The sequence below is a fragment of the Martes martes genome, assembly GCF_963455335.1.
Source record: "Martes martes genome assembly, chromosome: 11".
NCBI lineage: Eukaryota > Metazoa > Chordata > Mammalia > Carnivora > Mustelidae > Martes > Martes martes.
Window position 1 is genome coordinate 105,413,399 of NC_137899.1, and position 26,497 is coordinate 105,439,895.

Here is a 26,497-nt window from a genome sequence, read left to right on the forward strand (position 1 = left end):
CCGGGCCGTGCAAGACCCGGGCCTCTCCTGCTGCGTGTGGTGACCGGGGTGTGCATTTGGGCACTGCTGTCCTCTGTACCACCTTGGCCCGACAGTGACTTTCAGGGTTTCCGCTGTCTGTCCAGACACTGGGCCCTCCCGGAGCCGGGACCCCCGGAGTCCTTGTCTGCAAGACCCCCTCTTCATCCCAGAAGAGCAAAGCCCCTTTGCCATCTGGGCTCCAGGTGACTGCCTGCCTCACACCTGCCTCCGGGCACAGATGTGATGGAGACGAGTCGGCCCGTGAGGTTTCTCCGATCAGAGTTCTGTCCTCTGAGTCGGACTCAGCCCTCCTCGGCTTCAGGAAGCCCCCAGTGCCCGCCTGTCCCCTGGCCCGCTGCCGGGCAAGCACACATCCGGATTCTTCCAGACTCCTCCCCCGCCCTGCTCTCACGCTGTCCCCATGGCCTGGCCCATGCCGCGTTCGTGGGCTCTCTCTCCACCCAGGGCCCCTCCCGGGGAGCCTTCCAGGCCACTGTCTGCTTGGGTCAAGGGTCAGGTTGGATGGAACCCCAAACAGGGGCTCCAGGAGGGGTCTTCCCGGGGGGGATTCCTTGAGCTACAGGTCGCCCACCAGGTCCTCTGACCCAGAGAGGCTGCCTCAAGGCTGCGGGAGGGGGGACAAGCCTATGTGACATCACACCAGCTAACGTGCGTCCTGTCCACAGAGTCTCCATCTCTGGGACACCGGGAGGAACGGAGGGCTGTTGTCACTCTGCAGAAAGTGTTGGGTGACCTGTACAAAATTAATTTCTTGGCTGTCGTGTGAGTTCCCAGGGGATGTATTCACACACTTGCTGTGATGTGACAGCCTGGACACGGGCCAGCGGGAGGATGGTGAGACCCGGGGGAGGGGAGGCGACGAGGGTGTCCCACACACCCCCACACTGTGCCACCACCCGCTGCCTCTGGGGAGGACCCACCGCCGGGTGGCCGGGAGCCGGACTCCGGGCTTGGGTCTCCAGTCGGCCACCGCCCAGCTGCACGAGTCCGAGAAAGTCCCTCAGGCTCTCTGTGCCTCAGCTTCCCTATCTCTGGTGCCTTTCGCTTTAGGCTGTCGGAGGGTCACCTGCACCCGCGGGCCAGAAACCCGGACACTCCTGTTTGCCTCGCCTGCTCCGAGTCATCGGCTCCAAGAGCGTAGGTCCAGGCCTGCGACGGAGGGTGGTCGGAGGCCCCAGTGCCCGGCACAACCGCCTTCCGGCAGCGGGAGGCCCCCTGGCTGGGCAGCTGTCCGTCCGCGAGTCCCGCGTCCTCCTCTCCAGCCAGGCCTGTCCCCCTCGTCTGCTGCGATGATTCTCAACCTTTCCAGGTAAAAGCGTCTCTTCTTAACATCCAAATATGCGCTGTGAGGCCCATAACCTGATGGTAGCTACGGGTTTAGTACTTTCTGAGAAAACAGATAGACGGCACCCGAAAAGCTCTGCGTTCGGCGATCACATTAGCACCCACACGGATGTGAGGCACAATTTATATACATGTGCATACGTATGCATGTGAATATGCACGTTCAAAAATACGTATCCCCGTAATGTATCCTTAACATACATACCCACAAACATATATTTATAAACATCGATACCCACAAATACATATATTTATATAAATATATACACCTACACATCTGTACACGGACGCATAAGCCAGCAGATACGTATGTAGATGTGTACGGCCACAAACGCACAGGTGGCTGTAACAAAGAGGCCCCAAGACATAGTGTATCTGTCGAGAACACAGAGGTTTAATTTCTCTGATGACACGCTTCTGCAGGGAAGGGGACATAGAGGGTGCGAAGCTCTGGTCCAGGGAATCATTTGGAAACCCACGTCCCTCCCCGCTGTTGTCCAACAGGACTCTCCGTGATGACGAAAACATTCTGCGGGTGCCCTGTCCAGCATGGTAGCCGATAGCCCACGTGGCCACCGGGCACTCGCAGTGTGGCTGGTGCACCTGAGAAGCCAAATTTGAGTTTTGTTTAACCTTAGCTCATTTAAATGAGCTGCCCATGGGGCTGGTGGCCACGGCGTGGGACAGCATGACTCCTCCCCAGCCCTGATGGTTCCCAGCCGAGAGACCCCGCTCAGAGGGGGCAGCCCCAGGGGGAGCAGTGTGTCCGCTCACACTGTCGTAGAGAATCAGTCCAGGGCCACTCCTCAAGGTAAGGAGCTCGGGGAAAGGGACTGACCGGGCAGCTGTGGCAGGAATGCGCCAAGTTATGGTACAGGGACGGGGGATACTGGCGATCGTTGTCTGAGCTGTGCCCACTGAACCTGATATGTGCTCTTTGTTCTGTGTGTAGCCTCTGGCCGTCACCGCATACCCAGGAGTCCTTGACTAGAGGTGGCCGCCCTCCTGGCTCGGTTCCTAGTCAGTCCCTCCCTGTCTGACACTGGAGCCCGTCCTGAGCTCTGCACCCCCCTGCCGGTCGCTGATCTTTCTCTGATCCCCTTGGACAGGGCTCCCTGCCACTCGGGGCCCTGCTGCTCTGGGGAGCAGCTGTAGCCCTTGGGACACCCCACCCCAGCCCTGGACTCAGAGCAGCCCGAGAACCCCCACATCATTGTCAAAGGACCCGGATGGCTCTTGGCTCATTCTATCTCCCCAGCAGCCCTGAGGGAGACCATCCCGCTCTGCCTGGGGAGCGAACTCTGCCTGGCGTCCTCCCCTCAGTCCTCTCCCCTCGAACAAAGCCCCGGGTCCAGCCCTCCTGTCACACAGAGAGATGCCAGGACGCCTCCTGGCATTCTCCGCTTTGTCTAACAGGAAATCTGATCATTTCAAACTTCACGTCCGTCAGTATTTGCAGACTTTCTGTACAGTAGGAGCTGGAGGTGGGCAACCGCAGGGTGCTCTGCTCACGCCGGGGCCCCTGAGCGGCTGCTCCTAGTCCTCCCAGCTCCAGGGTCTCAGGCCAAACGACAGCTTCTGTGGTCGCCGTACACGTAGTGTGACTGTGTGACGCATACTTTGTAGTTAGCTCCGCTACTACTCACACCAGGACTGTGCCATCGAGACTGTCCTCTGCCCATGTTACAGGCAGAGAAACCCAGGCTCAGAGGGCAGAGCTGGGAATTAAGGGCTGAGCAATTTCCCACCAGAAGGAGAGTGCTGGTGGGCGGACAGTCAGGGGATGGGATCGCGGGCCTTCCTGGGTGGGACGCTCTGCTGGGAACTCCGATCTAGGTCCAGGTAGATGCTTCCCCAGGGCTGCAGCCTTTCTCACTCCTGGATGAGTGCCCACCGGCAGAGAAGGGTCCTGGCGGGCCCTGAGTCCCAGACACGGTGGCTGGGCGTGAGTTTGTGCACTTGGAGGGGGCCCCAATGCCGGTGGGACCAGCAGGGTTTGGGGTGGGGAGAGGCCTGCCCCCAGGGAAGTCGGAAGGAGCCCCTGCCTGGCTGCCGGGCTGGGCCCAGAGAGGAGGTGGAGAACATAGAGGCTGGAAGTCGGCAAGGAGCCTGCCTTCGTGGACGGCCGAGGGAGCCAGGGCAGGCCGTGGAGCGTGCTGTGGTCGGAAACGCGCGGCCGGAGGCCTATCTGGGGGCGGAGACGGGGCGGATGGACGGAGGGCCAGAGAGAAGAGCTAGCAGCCTGCACTGGGCCAGGAGGCCTCGGCCGGGAACCCCAAGAAATGGAGGCTGAGAGAGGCGGCTGAGGCTGGAGGCTGGCAGAACAGGGTCGCCCCCGCCGAGCCGGCCCCTGCTCCTGCTGGGCTGGACTCCCTTCTCCTTGGTCAGGGGAGAGCAGGGCCCTGTCCGGACACCCCCCCTCCCTTCCACCCAGCCCAGGCCGGGGCCACCGAGCCTCGGGGCGACACCGCTTTGCTGCTAAGTGTCGTTGGCTGTCCCTCTCAGGTGCATCCCATCCCCACCCCGGGTCAGCAGAGAAGGAGGGATCCTCACGACAGGAAACAATCTCCTGGGGGAGCCACTCCCAGGGCCCCGGCCCCTGGCCTGCCCCTTGCTCCCAGGGATTGTCCCGAGCACCGCTGAGCGGGACGTCATGGTTCAGAAGCCACCAGAAGGCAAAGGGTGACGGGCAGCCGTTCCCAGAGTCCGCCTGAGCCCGGAAGGGGCCGAGCCGGGCTGCACGCTCGGCTGCGTTTTCTGTGTGCCCGGGACTTTAAAAGTGGGAAGAGCTGAGGCCCAGAGAGAAAAGGAGGAACATCTCAGGAAGTGCGGGGGCTTCTGCTCCCACCAGTCTTTTACATTTCTAATCAGGGCAGGGCTTGGTGTGGGGACAATGAGGCCAGGAGGCTTGGCCGCAGGGCAGAGAGTCAGGGACCGGCCTGACTTCGGGGTGCCAGCCTTCCGCAGGAGGAAGCAGGTCAGAGAGAAAGTCTTAGGGTGCAGCACGGAGGGGGCCCCTAGGCAAGGCTGGAATTCCTCCCCAGCGTGGGGATTGCTACAAGTCAGCGTTCTCTTCCGTCCTGGCGTGAAGGTGTCATTCTCAGACACTTACCATTACCTGACAGTGTTTAGGGACACGTGTCACTGACGGGCAAGGAGCTGTTTGGAGAAAAGCCCCCCTCGTGCCTAGCCGGCGGCTCAGCCCCAAGACCCATGAGGCCGGAGCTGTCTAAGCACCTGGGCTTGGGGCTAGGGGTCCAGAACCTTCTCCCTTTACGGCCCGAGGTCCCTTCTGCATGAGGACGGTGCGGCGGGACTCAGAGCCGGTCTGGAGGCCGGCCGCCCCTCGGGCTGTTGCCATGGTGCCTCCAGGCATCCTCGGGGGCGCAGGAAGCCCGGCGGCCCACTCGATGGGGCCCGAGAGAACGGGCTCATGGCGAAGACGGAAATTTTTCTAGAAGTGTGCAAACAGTTTAGTGAAACCCACAGAAATGAAAGCAAAAGAAGGAAAGACAAAGCCACAAAGGGCGCAGAGCGAAGCCAGACTGGCCCGGAGATGAGGCTCGTGGGAGGAGCAGGGCAGGGGGGTGAGGGGCGGGTGGAGGTGTCGTCCGGCCCCAGGGATGGGGACAGCTGGCCAGGGAGAGGAGAGCCTGTGGAGCCTCTGAGGGACTCCTGAGGGCGGGAGGGGGCGGCGAGGGGAGCGGAAGCGGGGCCGAAACACGTGGACAGGAGCAGTCGAGGAGGACGGTGGGGACGGCTCCACTGAGCAGAGCCTGACCGCGCTACCTTCGGATCGGGGAGGCGGCCGAGGAGCTCGGCCCCTCGCTTTCCCAGCACCGCACAGACACAGAGCCAAGGGTGAGGGATGGCCCGAGGTTGCCCGCCGGCTCTCCTGGGTCCGTGGCAAGCTCTTTCCTCTCAGCCTGCTGTGCATTACTTGCCCGAGTCCTCCCTCCCTCCCTCCCCCCTCCCTCCCTCCCTGCCTCCCCCCTTGCTTTTTACTGAGGTTCAGTAGACCTGTAACAATATGGGCACTCGGGTGTGGGGCACAACGACCAGATGCTTGTATCTCCGGGAAACGCTGTGCCGGGCAGCCTGGTGGCTGTGGCTGGCAGCACCGGGGTGTGTATCTAACCACGGCTAAGAGGGGGCATCTCCAAAGTCCCCGTCACACACAGAGGATCTGGTAACTGTAAGGTGACGATGTTAACTAGACTTGTGGGGCTGGCTTTGCCGTATAGTCAGCCTGCTCTGTAACGGCTGTCGCACCGGACCTCTGGGATCCAGAAACCTGGAGGGAGGAAGAATGATGCGGAGAGGAAGGGAAGCAGCAACCGGCCAGGAAGCGAGAGGGGCAGAGCTCAGGCTGCGGGGACTACAGGGGTGCAAGGCCAGGAGGCAGGGGTGGGAGCTGCTGGAGAAGCAGGGGGAGGGGGAAGGGGGGGGCAGGAAGTGGTGAGAGGAGGGGGCAGCTGGTGGAAAGAGACAGCTGGGGGGGCAGCTGGAGGAGGGGCAGCTGCTGGCGGAGGAGGAAGAGGAGCTGGAGGAAGAGGAGGAGTTGGAAGAGGAGGAGGAGCTGGAGGAGGGGGAGCAGCTGGAAGAGGAGGAGCTGGAGGAGGAGAAGCTGGAGGAGGGGGAGCAGCTGGAGGAGGGGAGCAGCTGGAAGAGGAGGAGGAGCTGGAAGAGGAGGAGCTGGAGGAGGAGCAGCTGGAGGAGGGGGAGCTGGAGGAGGAGCAGCTGGAGGAGGGGGAGCAGCTGGAGGAGGGGGAGCAGCTGGAGGAGGGGGAGGAACAGCTGGAGGAGGAGGAGCAGCTGGAGGAGGGGGAGAAGCTGGAGGAGGGGGAGCTGGAGGAGGGGGAGCAGCTGGAAGAGGAGGAGGAGCTGGAGGAGGAGGAGCAGCTGGAGGAAGGGGAGCAGCTGGAGGAGGAGGAGGAGCAGCTGGAGGAGGGGGAGGAGCTGGAAGAGGAGGAGGAGCTGGAGGAGGGGGAGCAGCTGGAGGAGGGGGAGCAGCTGGAGGAGGAGGAGGAGCTGGAGGAGGAGGAGGAACAGCTGGAGGAGGGGGAGCAGCTGGAGGAGGAGGAGGAGCTGGAAGAGGAGGAGGAGCTGGAGGAGGAGGAGCTGGAGAGGGGGAGCAGCTGGAGGAGGAGGAGCTGGAGGAGGAGAAGCTGGAGGAGGGGGAGCAGCTGGAGGAGGGGGAGCAGCTGGAAGAGGAGGAGCTGGAAGAGGAGGAGGAGCTGGAGGAGGAGCTGGAGGAGGGGGAGCAGCTGGAGGAGGAGGAGCTGGAGGAGGAGAAGCTGGAGGAGGAGCAGCTGGAGGAGGAGGAGGAGCAGCTGGAGGAGGGGGAGCTGCTGGAGGAGGAGGAGGAGCTGGAGGAGGGGGAGCAGCTGGAGGAGGGGGAGCAGCTGGAGGAGGAGGAGGAGCTGGAGGAGGAGGAGGAACAGCTGGAGGAGGGGGAGCAGCTGGAGGAGGAGGAGGAGCTGGAAGAGGAGGAGGAGCTGGAGGAGGAGGAGCTGGAGAGGGGGAGCAGCTGGAGGAGGAGGAGCTGGAGGAGGAGAAGCTGGAGGAGGGGGAGCAGCTGGAGGAGGGGGAGCAGCTGGAAGAGGAGGAGCTGGAAGAGGAGGAGGAGCTGGAGGAGGAGCTGGAGGAGGGGGAGCAGCTGGAGGAGGAGGAGCTGGAGGAGGAGAAGCTGGAGGAGGAGCAGCTGGAGGAGGAGGAGGAGCAGCTGGAGGAGGGGGAGCAGCTGGAAGAGGAGGAGCTGGAAGAGGAGGAGGAGCTGGAGGAGGGGGAGCAGCTGGAGGAGGAGGAGGAGCAGCTGGAGGAGGGGGAGCTGCTGGAGGAGGAGGAGGAGCTGGAGGAGGGGGAGCAGCTGGAGGAGGGGGAGCAGCTGGAGGAGGAGGAGGAGCTGGAGGAGGAGGAGGAGCTGGAGGAGGAGGAGGAGGAACAGCTGGAGGAGGGGGAGCAGCTGGAGGAGGAGGAGGAGCTGGAAGAGGAGGAGGAGCTGGAGGAGGAGCAGCCGGAGGAGGGGGAGCTGCTGGAGGAGGAGCAGCCGGAGGAGGGGGAGCTGCTGGAGGAGCGTCCAGTACCGCCTTGGCCGTGGCACGCCGGCGAGCCCGGAGCAGGAACAGATGGAGAGGGGCTGATTTGGGGTGAGGGAGTTCAGGTGGGGAGCCACGGGGTACGAGCGGTGACCACCTCTGGTCAGACAGGAGCGAGGAAGACAGCCCTGGAGGGAGCGCAGGTCCCTTCCTCCCATGAAATCTCTGCGGTGCCTCGGAGCATCTTTGGTGGGGAGCGATGACCCCGTGCGGGCGCGCAGTAATCCTGACCCCACGGAGATGTGGAAACAAGTAAGAGGAGGGGGGGACCTCGGGGAAGTTACACCTTCGGTTTATGGAAACGCTGAAAGAGTCCAATTGCGGGACATCTGGGGGGCTCAGTCGTTAAGCGCCTGCCTTTGGCTCAGGCCATGATCCCAGGGTTCTGGGGTCGAGCCCCGCATTGGGCTCCCCACTCCCCTGAAATCCTGCTTCCCCCTCTGCCTCTGCCACTCCCCCTGGGGAGCAGAAGATTTATTCTCTCTGTCAATAAAGAAATAAAATCTTTAAAAAAAAAGAGAATCCAATTGCCTACATTTTCATTTGGAGTATTTGTTGAAAGAAAAAATAATGTGCTGTTTCGTTCTTTTTGGTGTATATTTCCAGAAACATATGAAATTTGTCTGTATTTTCAGGGGCTACGTACCCCCAGAGCACTTTATCTTGTACAGAATTTTGGCAACACAGGACCCGAAGACCCAATGACCACATCCTCCATTGTAATCAAAATACGGCAAGTTGAAGCAAGCAGTTAACCTATCTGTAAATATTCATTTCTTTTAAATCTGAACTTGATTTGAAGGATTTCTTTAAGCAGTCTTTTTACTAGTCTTATTGCTAATTTTTTAAAAGATTTTATTTATTTATTTATTTGACAGAGAGAGAGAGAGAGAGACAGTGAGAGAGGGAACACAAGCAGGGGGAGTGGGAGAGGGAGAAGCAGGCTCCCCGCCAAGCAGGGATCCCAATGCGGAGCTCGATCCCAGGACCCTGGGATCACGACCTGAGCCAAAGGCAGAGGCTTAACTGACTGAGCCACCCAGGCGCCCTCTTATTGCTAATTTTATAGTGCTACCCAAAATGAGCACTAGGGATGGAATTTTCAAGATTTTCTGTGATAAAATGAATCTTCGGATTCCCCCGATTGAGTGGTTCTACACGTGTGGTCCAGGTTTGAATTTTATATTAGCAGGAACTCTTTTCCTATTTCCTAAAATGCCTTTTTCAGTGTCTCTGTCAATGGCCTTCTTCACGGGCGGTAAAGGTGGTCGGCGACCTTCGAGAGAGAGTCTCGGATGAGCTCTCCGGGGCGCTACCGGGAGGGGCGGGGAGGATGTCTGAGTCGCAGCGCGCCCGATCGTTGCCTTCAGCGGAAGGTCGCGTGTGGGGTTCTGACCTGCTGTGTCGCCTTAGACCAGACAGCGAGCCTCTCTGAGCCTCCTTTTCCTGTCTGCACAAGTTGACCTCTTTCTGTTTGCTTTAGGGCAGGAGGTCTTCGCCGGGGTTCTGTGAACTCGGGCAGGGAAAACGCATCCTGTTCTCACTAACCGATGCCTACCAGCAATCGGCCAGTTCTTTCCACCGTGAAACAGACCGAATGATGCCACGAGAGGAGTCAGCCTTGCCTGTGACCTTGTTGCCAATTCCTTTAAGTTTTTACTTTAATTCCCACGAGTCCACGTCCGGTGCCGTGTTAGTTTCAGACGTGCCACGGAGCGATGCCGCCCGTCCACACACGCCCCCACCCCCCGGGGCGCGGCCCGTCAGGTGCGCTCCTTTATCCCCGGCCGGTCCCCCGGCCCCCCGCCACCTCCCCTCTGGAGACCAGCACTGTGTTCTCCGCAGGGGAGGGTCTGGTTCTTGGTTTGTCCCAGTTTCTCTTTTCCCCGCTTCGCTCATTTGTTCTGTTTCTTAGACCCCGCCCGTGAGTGCGGTCGTGCGGCGGTGGCCTCCTGCGCCTTCGCGCCCTTGGCCTGATGCTCTGTCCCTCCCGTTGCCCGGTGAAGCCACAGACACGTTCACGTCCGGCTGCTGCTGTTGCCGGTGAATGGCGAGGCCGTCTCTGCTTGTCGCTTCTTCAAAATCATTGATTAGACCTGCGAGGGCATCTTCTTACCTAACATATTAGCAAAGATACACATCACAGTTAAAATATATTTGGTAAGTATTTCAATCTAATTGGGTTTCTGCTGACTGTCTACATCTACTTGATGTACGTGTACGTATCTGTCAGAGGAGGGCATGGCCATGGGCTTCCCAAGGCTTCCGGAAGTCTCCCCGGCATTAAAAGAGGCTAAGAAACTCTGCTTTAGAGGGAGGTTGAGAGGCGAAATGCACGTTTACCAAAGGACCAGCAGCTCTCTGAGGGCAAGAAGGAGAGAAAAGGAAGTTCAAAGAACGGTGTCATGACGATGGAGAATGACCAACGCAGCACGCAGGGAGCGCAGGCTGACCCTGTGGCGTTACCCTAAATTATTGTATTCGGGGCAGCCAGTCCCTCGGGATGGTTTTTGGGCCCCAGCTCCCGAGTCTGCTGTGTCCGCGGACGTGGACACCGTGACAGTCACCACCGCCTGCCGAGCCTGCCTCCGTGATGCTGCAGGTGGACGCGGTCGCCCCCATCCCCGAGCTCACCCTCCCACATTAGGGCCGTGCCCTCTGCCTCCCGTTGACACATACTTTCCTGTCGTGAGCTTTGGGGCGATGTCACCTGCAGGCAAGGCCACGTCCGAGCAGCCTCGGCCCCGGAGTCCTGCGACTTCCGCTCCAGGGTTTGTGCGCGGGGCTCCGGGGCGCTCTGGAGGCGGTGAGCCCGGATGCCTGGTCCTCCCACCCTCGTGCCCTCACATCGGAACCCAAGGCACCTCAGGGACTGTCCTGTCCGACCAGTCCGTCTTGGGGGCCCCCCTCCACTGCATCAGAGGGGGCCCCCTGCTGGGGCTGCAGTCAGGACACCAGGACCTTCGAACCTGGCCACTCCTGTCTCTCCAGACCCCGGTTTCTTCACCTGCAAGGTGGAGACAAGAATTGTATTTCTACACAAGGTTGTGTGAGGGTGACGGGAAGGGGTGCATGTGGGAGGGACTGTAATGTCCTGTTCATGGTTATCCCCAGCATGGCCAGCACGAGAGCCATGGAGTGTCCCCGGGAGGTCCAGGCGACCCAGCGGGGGCTCCGCGCCGCGGCTGGGGAACCTGCCGGCCAGGGCGTGCTGGAGGGCCTGGGCTGTCCTCGCTGAAGACAAGGCATCTTCCAATTATGAGAAGACTTTCTGGACACCTCACACACAGGGCGCCAGCTCAGGAGGGCAGGCGCTGTCCTAGGCTCTGATGGCATCACGGGTCCTATGGGTCCCAAGCTGTTGGAGGCCTTCGCGCGGCCTCGAGAAGCCCCGGGGAGCGACTCCCACCCCGCGCCGGCGCCGGCCTCCCGTCTGCTGACTCACGGCGCTTCCTCGGCTGCAACGTCCCCTCAAAGGAAACTGTTCCGAACCGGCCAAGGTTCAGCTACCAAAAGTCACCTCCACCCTGTTCGCGCTAACAGAAGACCGGAAACAACCTAAGCGACCCAACACGGGCGACGAGCTCCTAGAGCTGCCGTGCCCGCCGGGAGTGAGCACCTTGCCGCCCCGACGAGTTATGTTGCACGAGAAGAAAGTCCTAGCACTTTGAGTGGAAGGTCTGGGCCAGAGAACACCTGGTTGCACGTCTAATCCACACACGTGCACACGCGTGCCCTCCCACACACGCATGCACACTTACATATATGATGCAAACAATTATCTGGGTGATGGGACTTACGAGTGTCTTTACTCTCTTTTTAAATCTTCATTTTTCTAAATACAGGTATTTCTTTTTTGCTTATAAGGAAAAAATGCGTGTGTGTGTGTGTGAGAGAGAGAGAGAGAGATTTTCCTTTTTGTCTGGTTTTAAAGGAGACTCAAGCCATAGAAACTGAGGGGCCGCCTCTGTGGTCCTCCTGCTCGGGGCACTGGCCACCCACCTGTCCAGCGCCCAGCGAGCCCTTGTTTGACCGGCACCTCCCAAGTGTTTTGAGGACCCAGGGTTCCCGCAGTGTGGCCCCTGGGGACCCCAACCTGCCCTGCGGCCCCCAGGAGGGGCAAGGGCAGAAGGCACTGGACAATCTTGAATGTGGTCTTCCCAGGAGGATGGGGAAAGGGACCAGCAGTGTCTGCTCAGTGGGTTCAAGGCAGAGTGGGTCAGGCCGGCAGATACACCAGGGAGCGAAGGCCACGGCGTCCCTAGCTGAGCAGGGTCCCTTGGTCCCTAGCTGGGGTTGGAGACGCTCTCCCAGAGTCAGGCTTTCAGAGGGAGGACAACCAGGCTGCAAACTGGCCACAGGCACTTAGTCAAACAGAAACGAAAACCCCAGAAGGGTCCAGGCGATTCTGTCTGCTCTCCTGCACGCCCCCAACGCAGGAGCCTAACTGTAAAGGAGAATTCTGTGCTTCCTGCTCGACTGGAAAGTAGCACGAGGAGGGGAAATAGCTTTACGGTCTGAGTTTGTGTTCAGCTCAAAGTAACACGCCTGCCCCAAATCTGCCCCACAGGCGACCAGGCAAGGCGAGTCCGGGGGGACACCCGCCGCAGGCGCTGCCGGGGCTGCGAACAGCGACGGCCCCCGGGGAGACACGCAGGCCCGGCGTTCTTGCCAGTCCGTCTGCAAATCCGACAGCTGCCCCCCCTCAGGTCTGTCTGTCTCGGCTGGGATCACAGGTGACCTGGGAGTGTCGAGACCCCTGCAAGGTGCCCGCCAGGGGCTTGGCGGAAAGACAACCCAGCCGCTCTGCCCACCGCCCCCTCCCAAGGTCTCTGCCTCTTCCTTCTCAGAGCAGGAGACACCGAGGTCTGTGGGAGCTCCTCGCTCTGCTGGAATCCCCCCCTCGCTCCCACCAACGGCCCCTGAAGGGAGCACAGCTCCAGCCACCCCCTCTCATCAGCAGGCGGTCTGGGTAGGGTTTCTTCCGGACACCAGCCGGGGTCTTTTCTGGGTCTGCCTTTCCCACGAGTGACCTCAAAAACGCTGGTGGCCCGGGAAGAGGTGGTCTTCTCGAGGACGAAGAAGAGGCCCCCAGGGCTTGTCCAGCGTGGCGGGCAGCCGCGTCCACACTGACACCTCCGGCGAGGTCGCCCCACGGCTCCCCTTCCCACGGAAAATCCCCAGTTTCCCCATCGGAACGTGGAGGGGCCCTGCCCACCTCCCCTCTGCCTTTCACGGTGGGGCCTCACAGCACACAGGTGTCTGATGAAACGTGGGGGTCAGCAAGTGTTGTCACGAAGGGGGACTGTTACGGGGGGAGCGCAGGCTGCTGGGGGCACCCCCGGCCCCAGGCAGGCAGCATCGAGTCTGTGTGAGCTTGTGGGTGGGTAGGAAGAGGGTTTGGGCGAGAAGTTTCTCCGGTTCGGGCCCACGGCTCCCTCTGAGCGGAACATGAAGCCGGGATTCCGGGCCGAGCCTGAGCGCAGAGCCGTGAGCGGGGCTGCCGTCGAGGAGAAAACAAATGGAAGGAGCCGCGCTTTGTCTGGGGCAGTGGCTGCCCGTGGCGTTGGCTCCTCTGGGACGCAGGGCAAGGACAGCCAGGCTCGAGGGCAAGCTCGGGCCGCTCAGAGCAAGGCAGCCGGCCGGCACCGGACAAAGGGCTGCCCACCTGGGCCCGGTGCCCCAGGGGCTCGGGTCACGCCACGGCAGTCCCCGGGGGAGCTATGGGGGTGTCTGGGCCGGGAGGGATCGGATCCCCGTGTGGTTCCTTCCCTCTGGCTTGGTGCATCAGGGAACACTTCCGTCTGTGGGAGTAAGTCGTCCCGGCTAGAAGAACAAAGGCTTTGATGGGCTTGACACTCAGTCACCAGGTAGAAGGAAAACCGTTTCTTAAAAAAAAAAAAAAAAAAAAAAAAAAAGGCTTCTTAAGGTTCAAACACCACCCCCGACGCGTGGGGAGTTGGCCCCATTTGTTCTAACGCCAGTGTGGCTCCGGCCTGCCTTCCGTCTCCTGCAGGAGCCTGCAGCGCCACTGGGCCTGGACACGGGGCCACTGGGCCTCACACGGGGCCACTGGGCCTGGACACGGGGCCACTGTGGCTCACATGAGGCCACTGGGCCTGGACACGGGGTCACTGTGCCTGGACATGGGCTGGACATGGGGCCACTGGGCCTGGACACGGGGCCACTGGGCCTCACACGGGGCCACTGGGCCTCACACGGGGCCACTGTGGCTCACATGAGGCCACTGTGCCTGGACACGGGGCCACTGTGCCTCACACGGGGCCACTGTGCCTGGACACGGGGCCACTGTGCCTCACACAGGGCCACTGGGCCTGGACACGGGGCCACTGTGCCTGGACACGGGGCCACTGTGGCTCACATGAGGCCACTGTGCCTGGACACGGGGCCACTGTGCCTCACACGGGGCCACTGTGCCTCACACAGGGCCACTGGGCCTGGACACAGGGCCACTGTGCCTCACACGGGGCCACGGGACTTCCTGTGGCTTGTGGCGGGAAAACGGCCACACCACTGCCGCCACGCATGGCTGAGCCAGAGCCTGGACGCTTTCACTCTGGAAACCGGCCCAGGCTTCAGGATCCGTGATGTATACAAAATGGAGCAAATTCACGGCATCTCCTGTTCCCCGCTGGGGGTACTACTAAAAAACCAAATCAAACAAAAAAGCCCCCAAAAACAAAAAAATAAAACAAAAAACCTCACTCAAGTGGCCCTTTAATCTTAGGGCATTAAAATTTAATCACCGGCTCCGATGGCATCTAAAGGCATTTCAAGGGTGTATCTTCACCTTAAGGTCTAATAATTCAATAACGCTCATTGAACCCGCATTTGTATCAGACTTCGCTCTGTTTTAATACCATGTTGCTTTAAACAGGGCCCATTTTTAATGGGGGCCAAATAGACTATTTTTTGGTTCTGCGCTTTCTTCTACAAACCGCAGGGCATGAAGATGCTTAATCAGCGCCCTTTGATGAAGAACAACAAAGCCATAAAGATCATTTCTATCAGACAATGAAAGTCACCTGATTGAAATCTTCTCTCTCTGTTGACAGTGGTGTCACCTCAAGGATTACCACCACCCTTTCTCGGCTGGTATCAGAGACTGTGCTGCAGAGGAACTCCCACTCGTTCGGAACGCGGCTCGGAGGCCAAAACCTTAATATAAAATGTCAGTAGTACGTTCTAACTCCTCGGGTGCCAACCTCGCTATTCATGGAGTTGGAAATCGGTATTAATATTTTAACTCATCCCTTACAGGATCTTTCCGGGTCTCAGCCGTGCTTAATTAGCTGACACTGGGCGTCCGACCTTCCCTCATGGAACCTGCATACCTTCCACCCTGGCTTAGTAACATCCCCGGACGGAGGAGGAAGTTCCTGGAGCCTCTGTCTGCTCCAAGGGCAGACGTGCGCGGCTCGGGGGTGTGTCCCAGCTCAGCCAAGTGTGCAGCCGGCTGTCGCCCACGCTGGCGTTGGAGGGAACACGGCTGTTCTCTCGCCTATTTAACTGCTCACCTCACTGTACGGGCTTCCGCTTTGTGCCCTTATGTTTTGGGGGTTACAGTCTCGACCCGCGGCTGGCCAGATCAAATCTGTGTTCCGTAATAATGAGCCACATCACAATACAATTCCGATCCGTTTCCAGCAGAGTCTCCAAGTTTGTTGTTTTCCAGGAACTTCTTAACAGATGGGATGTGTTTTGTAACTATCTTGTGACGTACACTATTTTCTATATCTGTTACAATTTAGCATATTTTTTTCTTTCTTAAAAATCTTGAAAATCAAGATTAAGGAGCACAGGAATGATTTTTTTTTTCCTTAAGGAATTACAGAAATTTCCAGACACATTTTCCTCTGAGATGTCCACCTTGGAGCAATCCCAGCTTCACATGACTTCCCCGGGTCCAGACTTCATTTCCATGTACGGGGGTGGGTTTGCGTGCGTCCGTGTCTCCGTCCTCCCACCCGTCTCCCGAGCCCTCCGAGCGTCCGGAAAGGTGGAGAACTCTACTCCTGATGGTTCAGATCCACCTCCCAAGCCAAACTAGATTTCTCAGGTAATGTCCTTACAGACAAATGAGCTCACAGTACATTAAATTTAATCACCATCTCCAAGAAGGGCAGGTCCTGGAAATGGACAAAACCAGTGGGCTGTTCCCCCTCAGCAAATACACGTTGAGGGCCAGGGGCATCGAGTACTAAGGGAGAGGACATTGTCGTCTGCCGCGTCTTACCCTAGGTAACGCAAGGGCGATGAATGTCTACGATTCCGTACTTCAATTTCATTTCTCTCCTTTGGTCTTTTATCTATCTAGTTCCTTGCTATAAATCTAGGCAACTAATCTGAGAATTTCAGGAAATGTATGAAGGGGCAGTAAGTTACAGGCAGAAAATCATAACAAAACGTACACTTGTGTCTAACAGGTGTTGTGACCATTTACTCTCATTACTAATTACATTTTGGTATAAAACTACGTAATATGCTATTGGGTGGGCTTTGAGATTTAAGATCAGCTCCGAAATTTGTGTCAAATCTTAAAACAGGCCACAGCATCACATCAAAGAATGGCTTCTCCTCTGATTCCATTATAACCTGAATTTTAAGAGCGATAGTTTAAAATTTTTTTATTTACATGAAACCATTACATACATGAATATATACCAACCCAAGCCGAGACGTAGGCAGAACAAATATAACCAGCTATTGACTCTGGTTTTTTAGGGCTTGTCTTAGTAAATCAAGTATTGATTTCTCCCATTTGGGACTTTGGCTCAATTCCACTTTCCACTCCTCGGTGAAATGGATTCACTGGTCTTGGCTTATTCTTAGCAAGTAGTGATCCACGTAACAGAATATAAACAGTGCATCGCAGCTAATTTGGTTGCTCTTTATGAGAACAGGTTCCCAGAGTCTCCCAGGGAGACCCAAAGAACCTGTCCCATAGAGGCACGACTTGAAACCTCTGCCCGAACGGGCCTGCTCTCCCCATTATTTTAATGAGCATCACACCCCCCACTTCTTTTCCTCCAGGAAATTTCCTGACCCAGAATTAGGTTGCTTTTCATTGATTCTGAGAAACTTTTGTGCCACACTTTGGGTGTTTGGGTGTTGCTTTTTTTTTTTTTTCCCCAGGCTTTTTGCTTTGTTTTGGTTTGGGTCAACAAGCGTCATTAAGAAGGCAGGACTGCGGCTCGGAGGGACGCTAAAGCGAGCAACTATTCTGTCTCATTATCGCTCATTAGTGACAGCAGCACGGCCTGACGGTGCCCTACAGGGAAACTCCCGCGCGTTTGCAGCCGTAAGAAATGCGGTGATTGTGTCTATCCCACAAACATATATTTAATCAGTAACTTAGCAATCCACAATATTTACATGAGCTTAACAAGTTTGAGCTGGGAAAAAATTTCTGGAAAGAACAAATAGGTAAGTCAGGAGCTACCAAAAATCTTCGACGACACAAGACTAGCTTTCCTGGGAGATAAGAAACAACTGAAAAGCCATATTTGGAGAGACCTTCAAGGATCGCTATTAGAGGCAAGATGCATGGTTCTCTCCGGTCAAAGCAAGCGCTTCACCACCCGTGAGAAACTTCCATGGGGGAAGGAAGACGGAGCCCTCAGGTTCACTTAGGTTGTTAGCTGGGTCTATATCTGAGACTTTGTGACAATGACCATTGAGAGTCTGGGAAGCCTGAGGTCACACTTGCACGGTCACGGATGTGCCAGCTCCGGGCGCACCTGCCCGCCACGGCCTCGGGGTCATGCTCTCATGAAGGAGTCAGGCTCGTGGGCAGTGCACGTACCAAGGAAGCCCAAGTCTGGGAGGTGTTCGTGACTCGGAGCTATCTGAAATGCTGAATTAATCTTAAATAGACAGGTTTACGTAAAGATGTAGGGACCGTGTTGTAAATCGCAACTTTGCTACCTGACTGAAAGATGGGGCTAATTATTCTGGAATCCCATTTCCATTTTCTATCAGTGCAGGTTCCCTGGGCTCCAATACGTAGGGTCTGTCCTCATTAACCGGCCACGGCTGTGTCCAAACATCACATGCCTTCCCGTTTCCCCAAATAAGTGACATGAATTTAAAATTCTGACTCCCAGTAAGAAGTGGGGAAAAGAAGGGAAAAAGTGGAAACTGCTTCCCCTTAATTTTGGTAAATGTTCCTAAGTTTCAGAGCTCCCCCCTCGCTGAAGCCTCAGCTGAAATTTCCAGGCAATGATGGACCACATGGCAAGAGAGTTTTTGCTCTTTGAGGGCATAATTTATCTCATCCTATCTGGAAAATTCTCACTGCCAACAACGAGCATTTCTTTTTTAAAAAAGAAGTGTGTGGAACACATCCTGACATTTTAAATAATTAAAGTCAGATTCCATTGAATGTAAATTTAAGAGAGACAGTGAAATACCCAAGAGCAATATGTTTACTAGGTTCTGCATAAAGTGTGATCAATGGGTGATTTCTCATACGGTCTCCCCTCCCCTCCACCTCCACACCTACCGAAACACCCAAGTCGGGAGAATAACAGGTTAGTTAGTAGGAAGATACACATGCTAACTGTTAGCCGGAAGTCTTTTAAAACACACACACGCGATAGAGTTTGCAGCAAAACAAAACATGGTCATTGGTATCATCTTTGAAGAATGCACAGTGTAATCATAAATCGACTTTCTGAATCATCTGAATTCAGAAGGTATGCTTGAGAAAGACCACCGTCCTGCTCGCTGTAAAAATATTCATTATTTTTTACGCATTCAATTACATTTTAGAGATTAAAAAGTTTTTAAACTTAGGGTTTAAAGCTGGAAATTTGATTTTCATTCCTGATATACAATAAGCTTGTTTCTTTTACTGATCACCATATAGATCCCAGAAGACAAAATCTGGAATTTGTAGCAATATATTTTCTTAATTTCCTGACCGATCAAGTATTTAAGAAATCAAATCAAGTTCTTATCAAAGAGAACAGGATACTTGTAGACGTGCACCAAATAAACAATATGCATTATCAGATCCTTATTTCATTTATGAAATGGCTTCGCTTTTTTCTTATTATCAAATTAAATGCTTTACTCCCAACTCTCTCTGTACCAAAATCCAGAAAGGTCATTTGTTTTATGCTCTCCTCCACCTCCTCTATAGAAAGAACCAGGAAGAACCAGGTTTGTTGTGATGCCAAACAACAGATTTTCCAAAAAAAAGTCATACATGAGACGACACGGTATAAATGAGAGACGCAGACTTTCTTCCCATGAAGAAACATAAAGATATGAACGTGGATGTTGACCTGTACGCCGCGGCTCTCCTCCTCACCACCTGATGGGCCTGGCACCCTAGAGTTCGGTCTGCTTAGAAGCGGTTTTGCAGAGATCTGGGGGGAAAAAAAGTTACACAGCATCACTCTCACATTTAATCACAGCGCATGAGTCACTAACTTTCTGCAAAACCCCACATTTTTACAGAAGCATATTTTAAAACCTTTTTTATCGTGGAAATCTTCAAATACACACACAAGCAGAAAAAGGGGTATAGTCTACTCCCTCGGACCCAAACCTGGCCTCGACACCTGTTAAAGCTACTCTAGTCCCATCTTCCAGCCTTTTTTTCCTAAAATGTTTAAAAACCCAAGCCCAGGGATCATACCACTTTGCCCATGGCCTTGGGAGTATTTAAGGAGTGCTTTAAATTGGGGCACAGCACGCCTGGCCTTTATCCCAAGGAGCAGAGAGGCAAGGAGATGCTCTAACACACACTCCTTTTCCAACTGGAAGCAATTCATGCCAATTCTCTTTAAAAAGACCACGGATTATTTTAACTACGTCGTTTGTTTAAAACAGGAATATACCGGCCTTTGAAAGTAATCGTTTGGCCTATTATCATTCAGTGCTATCATTCGTGTTGGGAAGGCTGCACAGAAAGGTAAAAATGCTTTTCCTTTACATGCAGGCTAAACATTTCAAGATACTTGGTGCCTTATTTCCTGTGTTGCCTTCAAATGATCATGTGACAGATTCGTCAGTCTAACGGTTTAAATGTTAAGATTTACTATGAAAGCAGAAGTGACGTGTCCAGAAGACATTTCTGTCTTTGCATCGACACCCTCCCACTCTAGCTAATGACGACCCCACAAACCACAGACTGCCCATTCTGCCATGATCTAGAGTGTTATGTTCTCTACCGTCAGTGGAATATAGCTACACTTTTTATCACGGCCCGATTATCTTATTAAGATTTTAAAACATCATTTTGACTTCAAGACGTTAAAATGACAATCTGGCAAAGCCTGGGTCATGGGCCACAAAATATTCCATCAGGAAAATCTAATGAGCTCACTTTTCTTCTTCTTCTTTTTTTTATTTTTGCCTAGGGGAACCCCCCCAAGATTATGTATGGGGTAGCTCTCTTATTCTGTCTTACACCCCAAGAACGGGGTGTATTTGGTGAACTTTTGTTTTGTGCAGTGATTAAAGCTGCAGGGGTATCCACAGCCCCATCCGCAATCAGATCGTCTTTCACTGAGGTTTTCTTTACTGATTCAAAAGGTGGAACATAATGTTTGTGAAAATCCCACTGATGTGTTATTTTAAAATCCAAACGGTCATCTTGAGCGTAACAGATGTTTTCTCCATCCTCCCCCATTTGTCTGTTGGTGGCTGGGGGTGCACTGTCAGTCCCGATACTTAACTTAAGGAATCCAGTTTTAAGTAAGCGGACGGGAGGGATCTCTCACGACACACGCACATACCAAATCACCACGATGCACTCTTTCAACACCTTACAATTTCATGTCAATTATACCTCACAAAAGCTGAAGTTTTAAAGTCTGTGAGTGTGCCCTCATCTGCGACCATGTAATTATTGAAAAATTAAAGTGAAATGACCTACGTGAAAGAGAAAAAAGCAAAATTCATATATAGATGCACATAAAAAACGCACGTGCACTGCACACATGCACATGCATAAAGTAGAAAAAGGGGCCAACTTTCCAATTAAACCTCTAGTTCTAGAAGCATCTGTTTAAAAGAAGTCATCTCCCTAAAAACGGTCTGTAGACATTTTTGCAGACCTCAGTGGAGTGTCTTGGACAGCGCAGACGCTGGGTAGCATGTTACTGGCTAAGGCACGTTCAGAGCCTCTAGTACACACACACACACACACACACACACACACACACACACACGCGGCCATGTCTTCCAAACATCTTTAAAACGCGGAGATCCACCACAGTAAAGTTGCAGGACAACAGAACAAGGTGACGTATTACCTCGAGAAGCAGGGCACGGACGCCGAGCTCACACAGGACACCTGCCACCCCGTATAAACGTTCCGCGGGAGAGCGCCCCAGTTCTTCTATCACGGGAGTGTCTCACCTTCTAGGCGGTCTGAAACCGTCCCAATACGTCAAAACACACCGCTTCTTTGTTGTCAGGGTTATCACATGCCATTTTTCTCACTGATGTATTGCTTTAGCCTTTTCTGGCAATAATTTTTAAGTTTGAAAAAAGTCCATCTTGCTATGGGGTGTTAACTTACTTCAACAGTAGTAGACTTGGGGGTGTGGGGGGCGAGTCTAGCCTCTTTTCAGGATTAACATACCTGCAGTTTTTAACTGATGTCCGTAATATCCATACATGGGTCTCACAGAGAAACCCAGCTTGGAAACCACAGCACTGTGGTGTAGTCAGAGACGGTTACCTCTGGGGTGGCTCGCGGGCCTTCTCGGGAGTCCCGCGGCCCTGACGTTTCTGTTTAGAGTGTAAGGACTTCACCAGTTTTCAAACAATCAAACGCTATTGAGAATTAGTTATCCAACGTTTTATGTTACACCAGCAGCCCTGCGTGTACCTTAGTTTCCCCTTATGCTCAGGGTTTCCCTTATTTCTCGGGGTTTACGTTTATTTTTCTAATTATAAATACGCAAAAGGAGTGAAAAGACATTACTGAACTCAAGTCAAACTGCTGCAGTTAGGAACAGAGCCTTTCCCCCAGGATCTGATTATGTGGGTCAGGGTTGCTGTGAAGAATTGGTGGAACTTGCTCAGGCCCCAGGTAAGGTCTGAACAGGTGTTCATAGAGCAAATTTGTTGCATTTGCCACAGATGGTTATGATGAGTCCACACCCTTTGTGAGGAAAAAACAGGAAAACAGACATTTTCTGGCTTGGTCACTGCATGTTTGCTTGTATCTTCAAGCATATGTACATCTCCAGATTGTTTGAAAAACTTCGAAAATACTTTCTTTGGGAAATCGTGGCTATGCCCTTATTGATGCGAATTTCACAACATTGCAACATTACGTAACTGAACTCCACAGCCAGCCCCCACCCGGACAACCCTAGCCCAGGACAACCCTAACTGTGTCATGCCGTGTACTCTTCTTCAAACTCCCAACCAAACTGGATCTTATTATTATTTTTCAAACTGGATTTTAAGCAGAAAACAACCCTATTATCTACTCAGAGTAAGAAAACTTTTTCCTGTTAATGTGGATTTATAACTTTCTTCTTTAATAACTTTTGATGACATGAATATTTACCTACAAATGTGCAGTAAACATTATTTTAAGGATTTTGGCACTAAATTCAATACTGCGGATGCAGGTGCATTATACCTTATTACAAGCAATTGCTAAATATCTCAAGATTCTGCGATGGCGTAAAAGTACTTCCAGGACTTTAAATCACTGTCTTCATATGCATCGTTCATTTTCTCCAAGATCTCTGAAAAGGCTGCCCAACTTGGCTACATTCTGGTAAGTGTTTTAAAGAAGCATCATCGTGACACTCCCCTAGAAGGTTCACAGGCCACCAAACAGGTGGAAAGGCCAATGATAGTAACATAGTTTCAACTTCATGTGAATCAAGTTCTGTTAATTTATCTAGCTTCTGAGTGTGTGTGTGCGCGAATATAACTCAAGTATTATTTTCTACCCTCTGCCAGAAAGAAAAATATTTTAAGAACAGTGGATTTCTGGGAAATTAACTTGAAAAACAAATATCCAGCTCCCCTCACCGATCAACAAACAAACAAAAACCTTTACAAAATCTCGCACTAAATAACGATCCCACCTTCTGTCTGTAGGAAAGTCCTAAAGAGATTCTCCTTCCTGATCCAGGACGGAGAAGCCCAGCTTTCTCGGAGTTTGGAAAGAGAAAGTGCTTTGGATCCGTCCAATTCGGATGAGCATATGGTCCTTAACATTCGAAAGTCTAGCCTGAGCCCCTTAGACTTTGCTGACAAGGCAGAGGCAAGAAGTGTCAAGGAGGGGCTCCCGGAGCCCTGTGGTTTTGTTTGTTTGTTTTCTCCCACTCGGTGTCTTTCTGATTCAGTGGAGAGCCCTCGGTGGCAGGGAGAAAGCAAGGCGCCGTTTGAAAAAACATGGTGCAGCGCAGGGGGAGAGGGGGTGGGCGCGCGAGGACACATGTTCCATCAGACACAGTACCTGCCTTTCCACCGCACAGCTTGTCAGCGAGGTGATGTGCCTCCTGGGCGATAAGGGAGAGTATCTCGTCTTCATGCTCCTCTATTATGGCCTCGCACTGCGGAAACGGGATCACAGCACAGGTGGAGAGACACGCACGGGGCGTCTCGTTAGAAGCACTTACCAACATTTTCTTAGCTGAAAATAGAAAATCGGGTTGCCAAGGTGGCCCGCTTCTATTAGCCCCCTTGGTTTAAGACATCACGGCACTGGCGCGACCCCCTCTCCCCAGAATGTTCACTGCATCATTTTTCCTGGGACTTAACCAACTGATTAGTGGTGTTGAAAGACAGGGTAAGGGAGGAAACTAGTTCTTTGTATCTGTTCCTCTCCCTTAAATTGGAATGCGAGGACTAGGAAGTGGGTCTCCTGGGTGGGGCCGAAAAGTCTCAGCTTTGTTTTTGTTTGTTTTAGAACCCTTTAAAGAACACAGCTCCTTGGAAATGGTTAAACCAGGTTCCCTCAGATGTAACAGAGTAATCCACGTTGCGGTTTTAAAACAGAGTCTGAAGCGTGAAAACAATCGCTGAAAGCGATCAAAACAAACCCGGCCTCAATCCCACTGTGGGTAACATGCTTGACAGTTACTCGGGGAAGTTTCTTTTCCTACCATTCAGAGATCCATTCATAATTTCACTCTGCTTCTACCTCCAAATCTAACTTTTCAGAGAAGAGGGGGCCCAAATTTGCCCAGACATTAAAAAAAAAAAAAAATCTTCAATTCTAAGTGAAGTGTGTGTCTGTGTTAGAGACCCACAGGGCTACAGTTTCAGGAATTAGGAAGCTGCAGAAGGGCATTCACTCGAGACTTGCAAATCATTTTCCAAGTTCATTAAGCAAGACTTTAAAATTTTTCAATGGCCTTTAAAAATATTTAAATTCCACTATAATGTGTTGATTTAAAACCTGCGAAGTGCAAGCACCCTCACTCATTGCAATTTCTCTTCCGCAGCACTTTTAACCTGGAATTATTGCCTCTACTTTTTAATTAAAATGAAATCTTCGAAAGTCAGCTAAAGCCCTTATTTCAGGGGTTCAGCATGCCTGACATTTTGGCCAATGTGTGAACTTAATACATTTTTTAAACAGGCTTTCCCATCAGTTTGTCTGATTCAACAGCATTAAGTAAAGTGAAATATATTGGAATATATTTTGCCTGGCACATTCTAGCAACCCGGAGGCCAGCCTTCATCTAAAATAAACACTGTACTGGACGGAAGTTTGGCCTTAAGCCAGCTATCATACCTAAGCCTTTGTTTAACTTAGTTTGTGCTAAAATACTTGAATTAACTCAGGAAAGAAATTCTCTCTCTTCTGTGAAGCCTGAAAGTGGTGGGGGGTGGGGGAGAACGGCTGATGTATGCCACTCTTTCTCTACCATTTGGCTGTAAATATTTGAAAGCGACATTCCTTTTAATTTGGATTTTCACCTAGGAGCCATGACCCCTGAATCTTTCTGTGGGAACCTGGAAGAGACCTGCCTCGGCCAGGGGACCCACGGGGACACCTCCCCAAGCCCCACAGCACAGAAGCACACAGACTGTGTCTCAAAGTCCCTGGGAGCTGCCACAGCACTTTCTGGAAAATGTCTCCCGTCCCCCGAGCCCCGTGAGGTGTCTCACATTCCTCAGTGCCCGGTCAGCGCTGAAAAGGCAGGACCACAAAGCAAACATAACGTTCGAAGGCTCAGTGTCTCCAAAGTCAACAACCCAAGCAAAGAGCGAAAGAGAGAAAACCAGAGAGTGCTGGTGGCGCCCAGGGTTCACCTGCCCGGGAAGGGAGCTTACCGCGAATTTCAAAGGTCTGTAAGCATCAGAATAGAAATAGAATTTTTTAAATTCTTTGTATATTTTGTCTCCTTTCCTTGGGGCAAATCTCTTAAACGCCTTCTCCTTGGTCACCGGGTCTTCCTCCAGCTTGTACTCGTTCATCCGCTCGCACACGCCATCCAACAGGTCGGCCAGGAAAGCCTCCGAGCGGGCCAGGGGGACCTGCGAAGACAACACGGGCAGGGAAGCGGTCCTGTGCGCTCGGGGCGCGAGAGGGCTCGCGGGGAGGCACGTGGAGACGTTCGCCACCCCCGCGAACGCCGACCTGCGTCCCCCTCGCAGCAGAACGTGCGCGCAGCTGTCCTCCTTGCAGAATTTACCGAGTGGGCTTAAATGGTGCTTTTGCAAAAGGGCGGGTGTTTGCAAGTGGGCAGGAAAAACCCTATACGCAAACTATAAAGCCCACTTGTGCAGGTCGTCCTCCTGAAAAGTCCCCGAGCCTGCAGACGAAGGCACCGAGTGCAGAAAATGGCTGTGATTATGTACTTGCAAGAGAGAGGGAGGAAGAGAGCGAGAGAGACGCGGAACCTGGAGAGGACGAGAGGGGCCAGGGAGGGATGGAGACGCGGCGAGGCAGCGCGCCCCCGCATCCCGGACCAGCCCCGCGGAGCCCAGACGTGCGCCCGGGACGCGGGTGCCCGGCCGCCGCGCTGACGCCCGCGGGCGCCGGGGGGGAGAGGGGCGGGCAGGGCGGCCCCGGGCGCGGCCGCGGGCTCTGGGGACAGCTGGTGCCCGTCTCCGCGCGCCCCGCTCCCTCCGGAATCCGGGGAGGATTCAGAGGACCCCGTGGCCACCACCTCCGCCTCGCGCGGGGGGTCAAAGAGCGCCCCGCGCCCTTGGAAACCGAGACAAAAACTCGGGGCCCGTCTAGACAGGTCAAGGTGCAGGATGCGGCGTCCCCGCGGCTCCTTCCGGAAGGGGGCGGGGACGCGCCAAGGGCGCCGCGGACGCGCCGCGGCCCGGCCTCCGCGGGTTTTCTCCCTCGCTACCCTCTGCTGATCAAAGTAGGAAGTTTGCATGACAACCGCGCTGAAAGGGGCTGAATCGCAAATGAACTCGGTTTCGGCGATGTTGATCCATCCAGACTCCATTGTCCCCTTTCAGACGCAGTGTGAACCCTTCCGGTGCCGGCGACCGCGCGGCTTTGAGGCGCGCGCTCGGGGCGCACAAAGGGTCCCCGCGCCTCCCGCCATCTGGCCGCGGGTTCCCGGGCGAGCGCGGCTCGGCGCGGTGGCCCTGCCCGCCCGCGCCTTCGGACCGCCGCTCCCGGGGGAGGCCGCTCCGGGGTCCCCGCCGTCCGCCCCCGCTTCGGGGCGGAGTCGACTCCGTGAAAGACAGAACCGTGGACGGGGAAGAAGCCAAAGAAACAGCCCCCTGGGTCGCGTCCCGCTGCCCCACCGCGTGCGCGGTAACGGTGTCCCCGCCAGTCCCCCACACTGGGTTTGGCGTCCGGTCTTTCTAGGCCCGTGCGCTCATGTCTCGCGGTTAAATCGTTTATTAAACTAGAATACACCAACACATGTGCTTGTTCACTAAACCACCCGTTTTTTAAAACTCCCGAGCGTGTGTGCGCGCGTGTGTTTAATGTCTCAGTCGAAGGACCCTAAAGGAAGCGGCTTCCAGCGCGTTCCGAATACAAATCGCCTTTTACTGCCACTTTTAATGCTGCCCATGGAGCA

At 54.3% G+C, this 26,497-nt stretch overlaps 1 protein-coding gene across 1 annotated transcript in view; it reads right to left on the bottom strand.

Annotated features, from left to right (window-relative positions):
• Window positions 1–2,025: 2,025 nt before the first annotated feature.
• The window catches only part of CNPY1 (canopy FGF signaling regulator 1), a gene marked incomplete at its 3' end in the record, with an annotated part of 71,934 nt that continues 47,462 nt past the window's right edge, over window positions 2,026–26,497 (bottom strand). The window contains exons 3-5 of the mRNA XM_080818766.1: window positions 24,777–24,980; window positions 22,951–23,047; window positions 2,026–2,231 (exon numbers count right to left, since the gene is read on the bottom strand). Coding sequence (XP_080674892.1) covers window positions 2,026–2,231; window positions 22,951–23,047; window positions 24,777–24,980 — 507 coding nt within the window. The remainder of the gene's footprint in view (window positions 2,232–22,950; window positions 23,048–24,776; window positions 24,981–26,497) is intronic.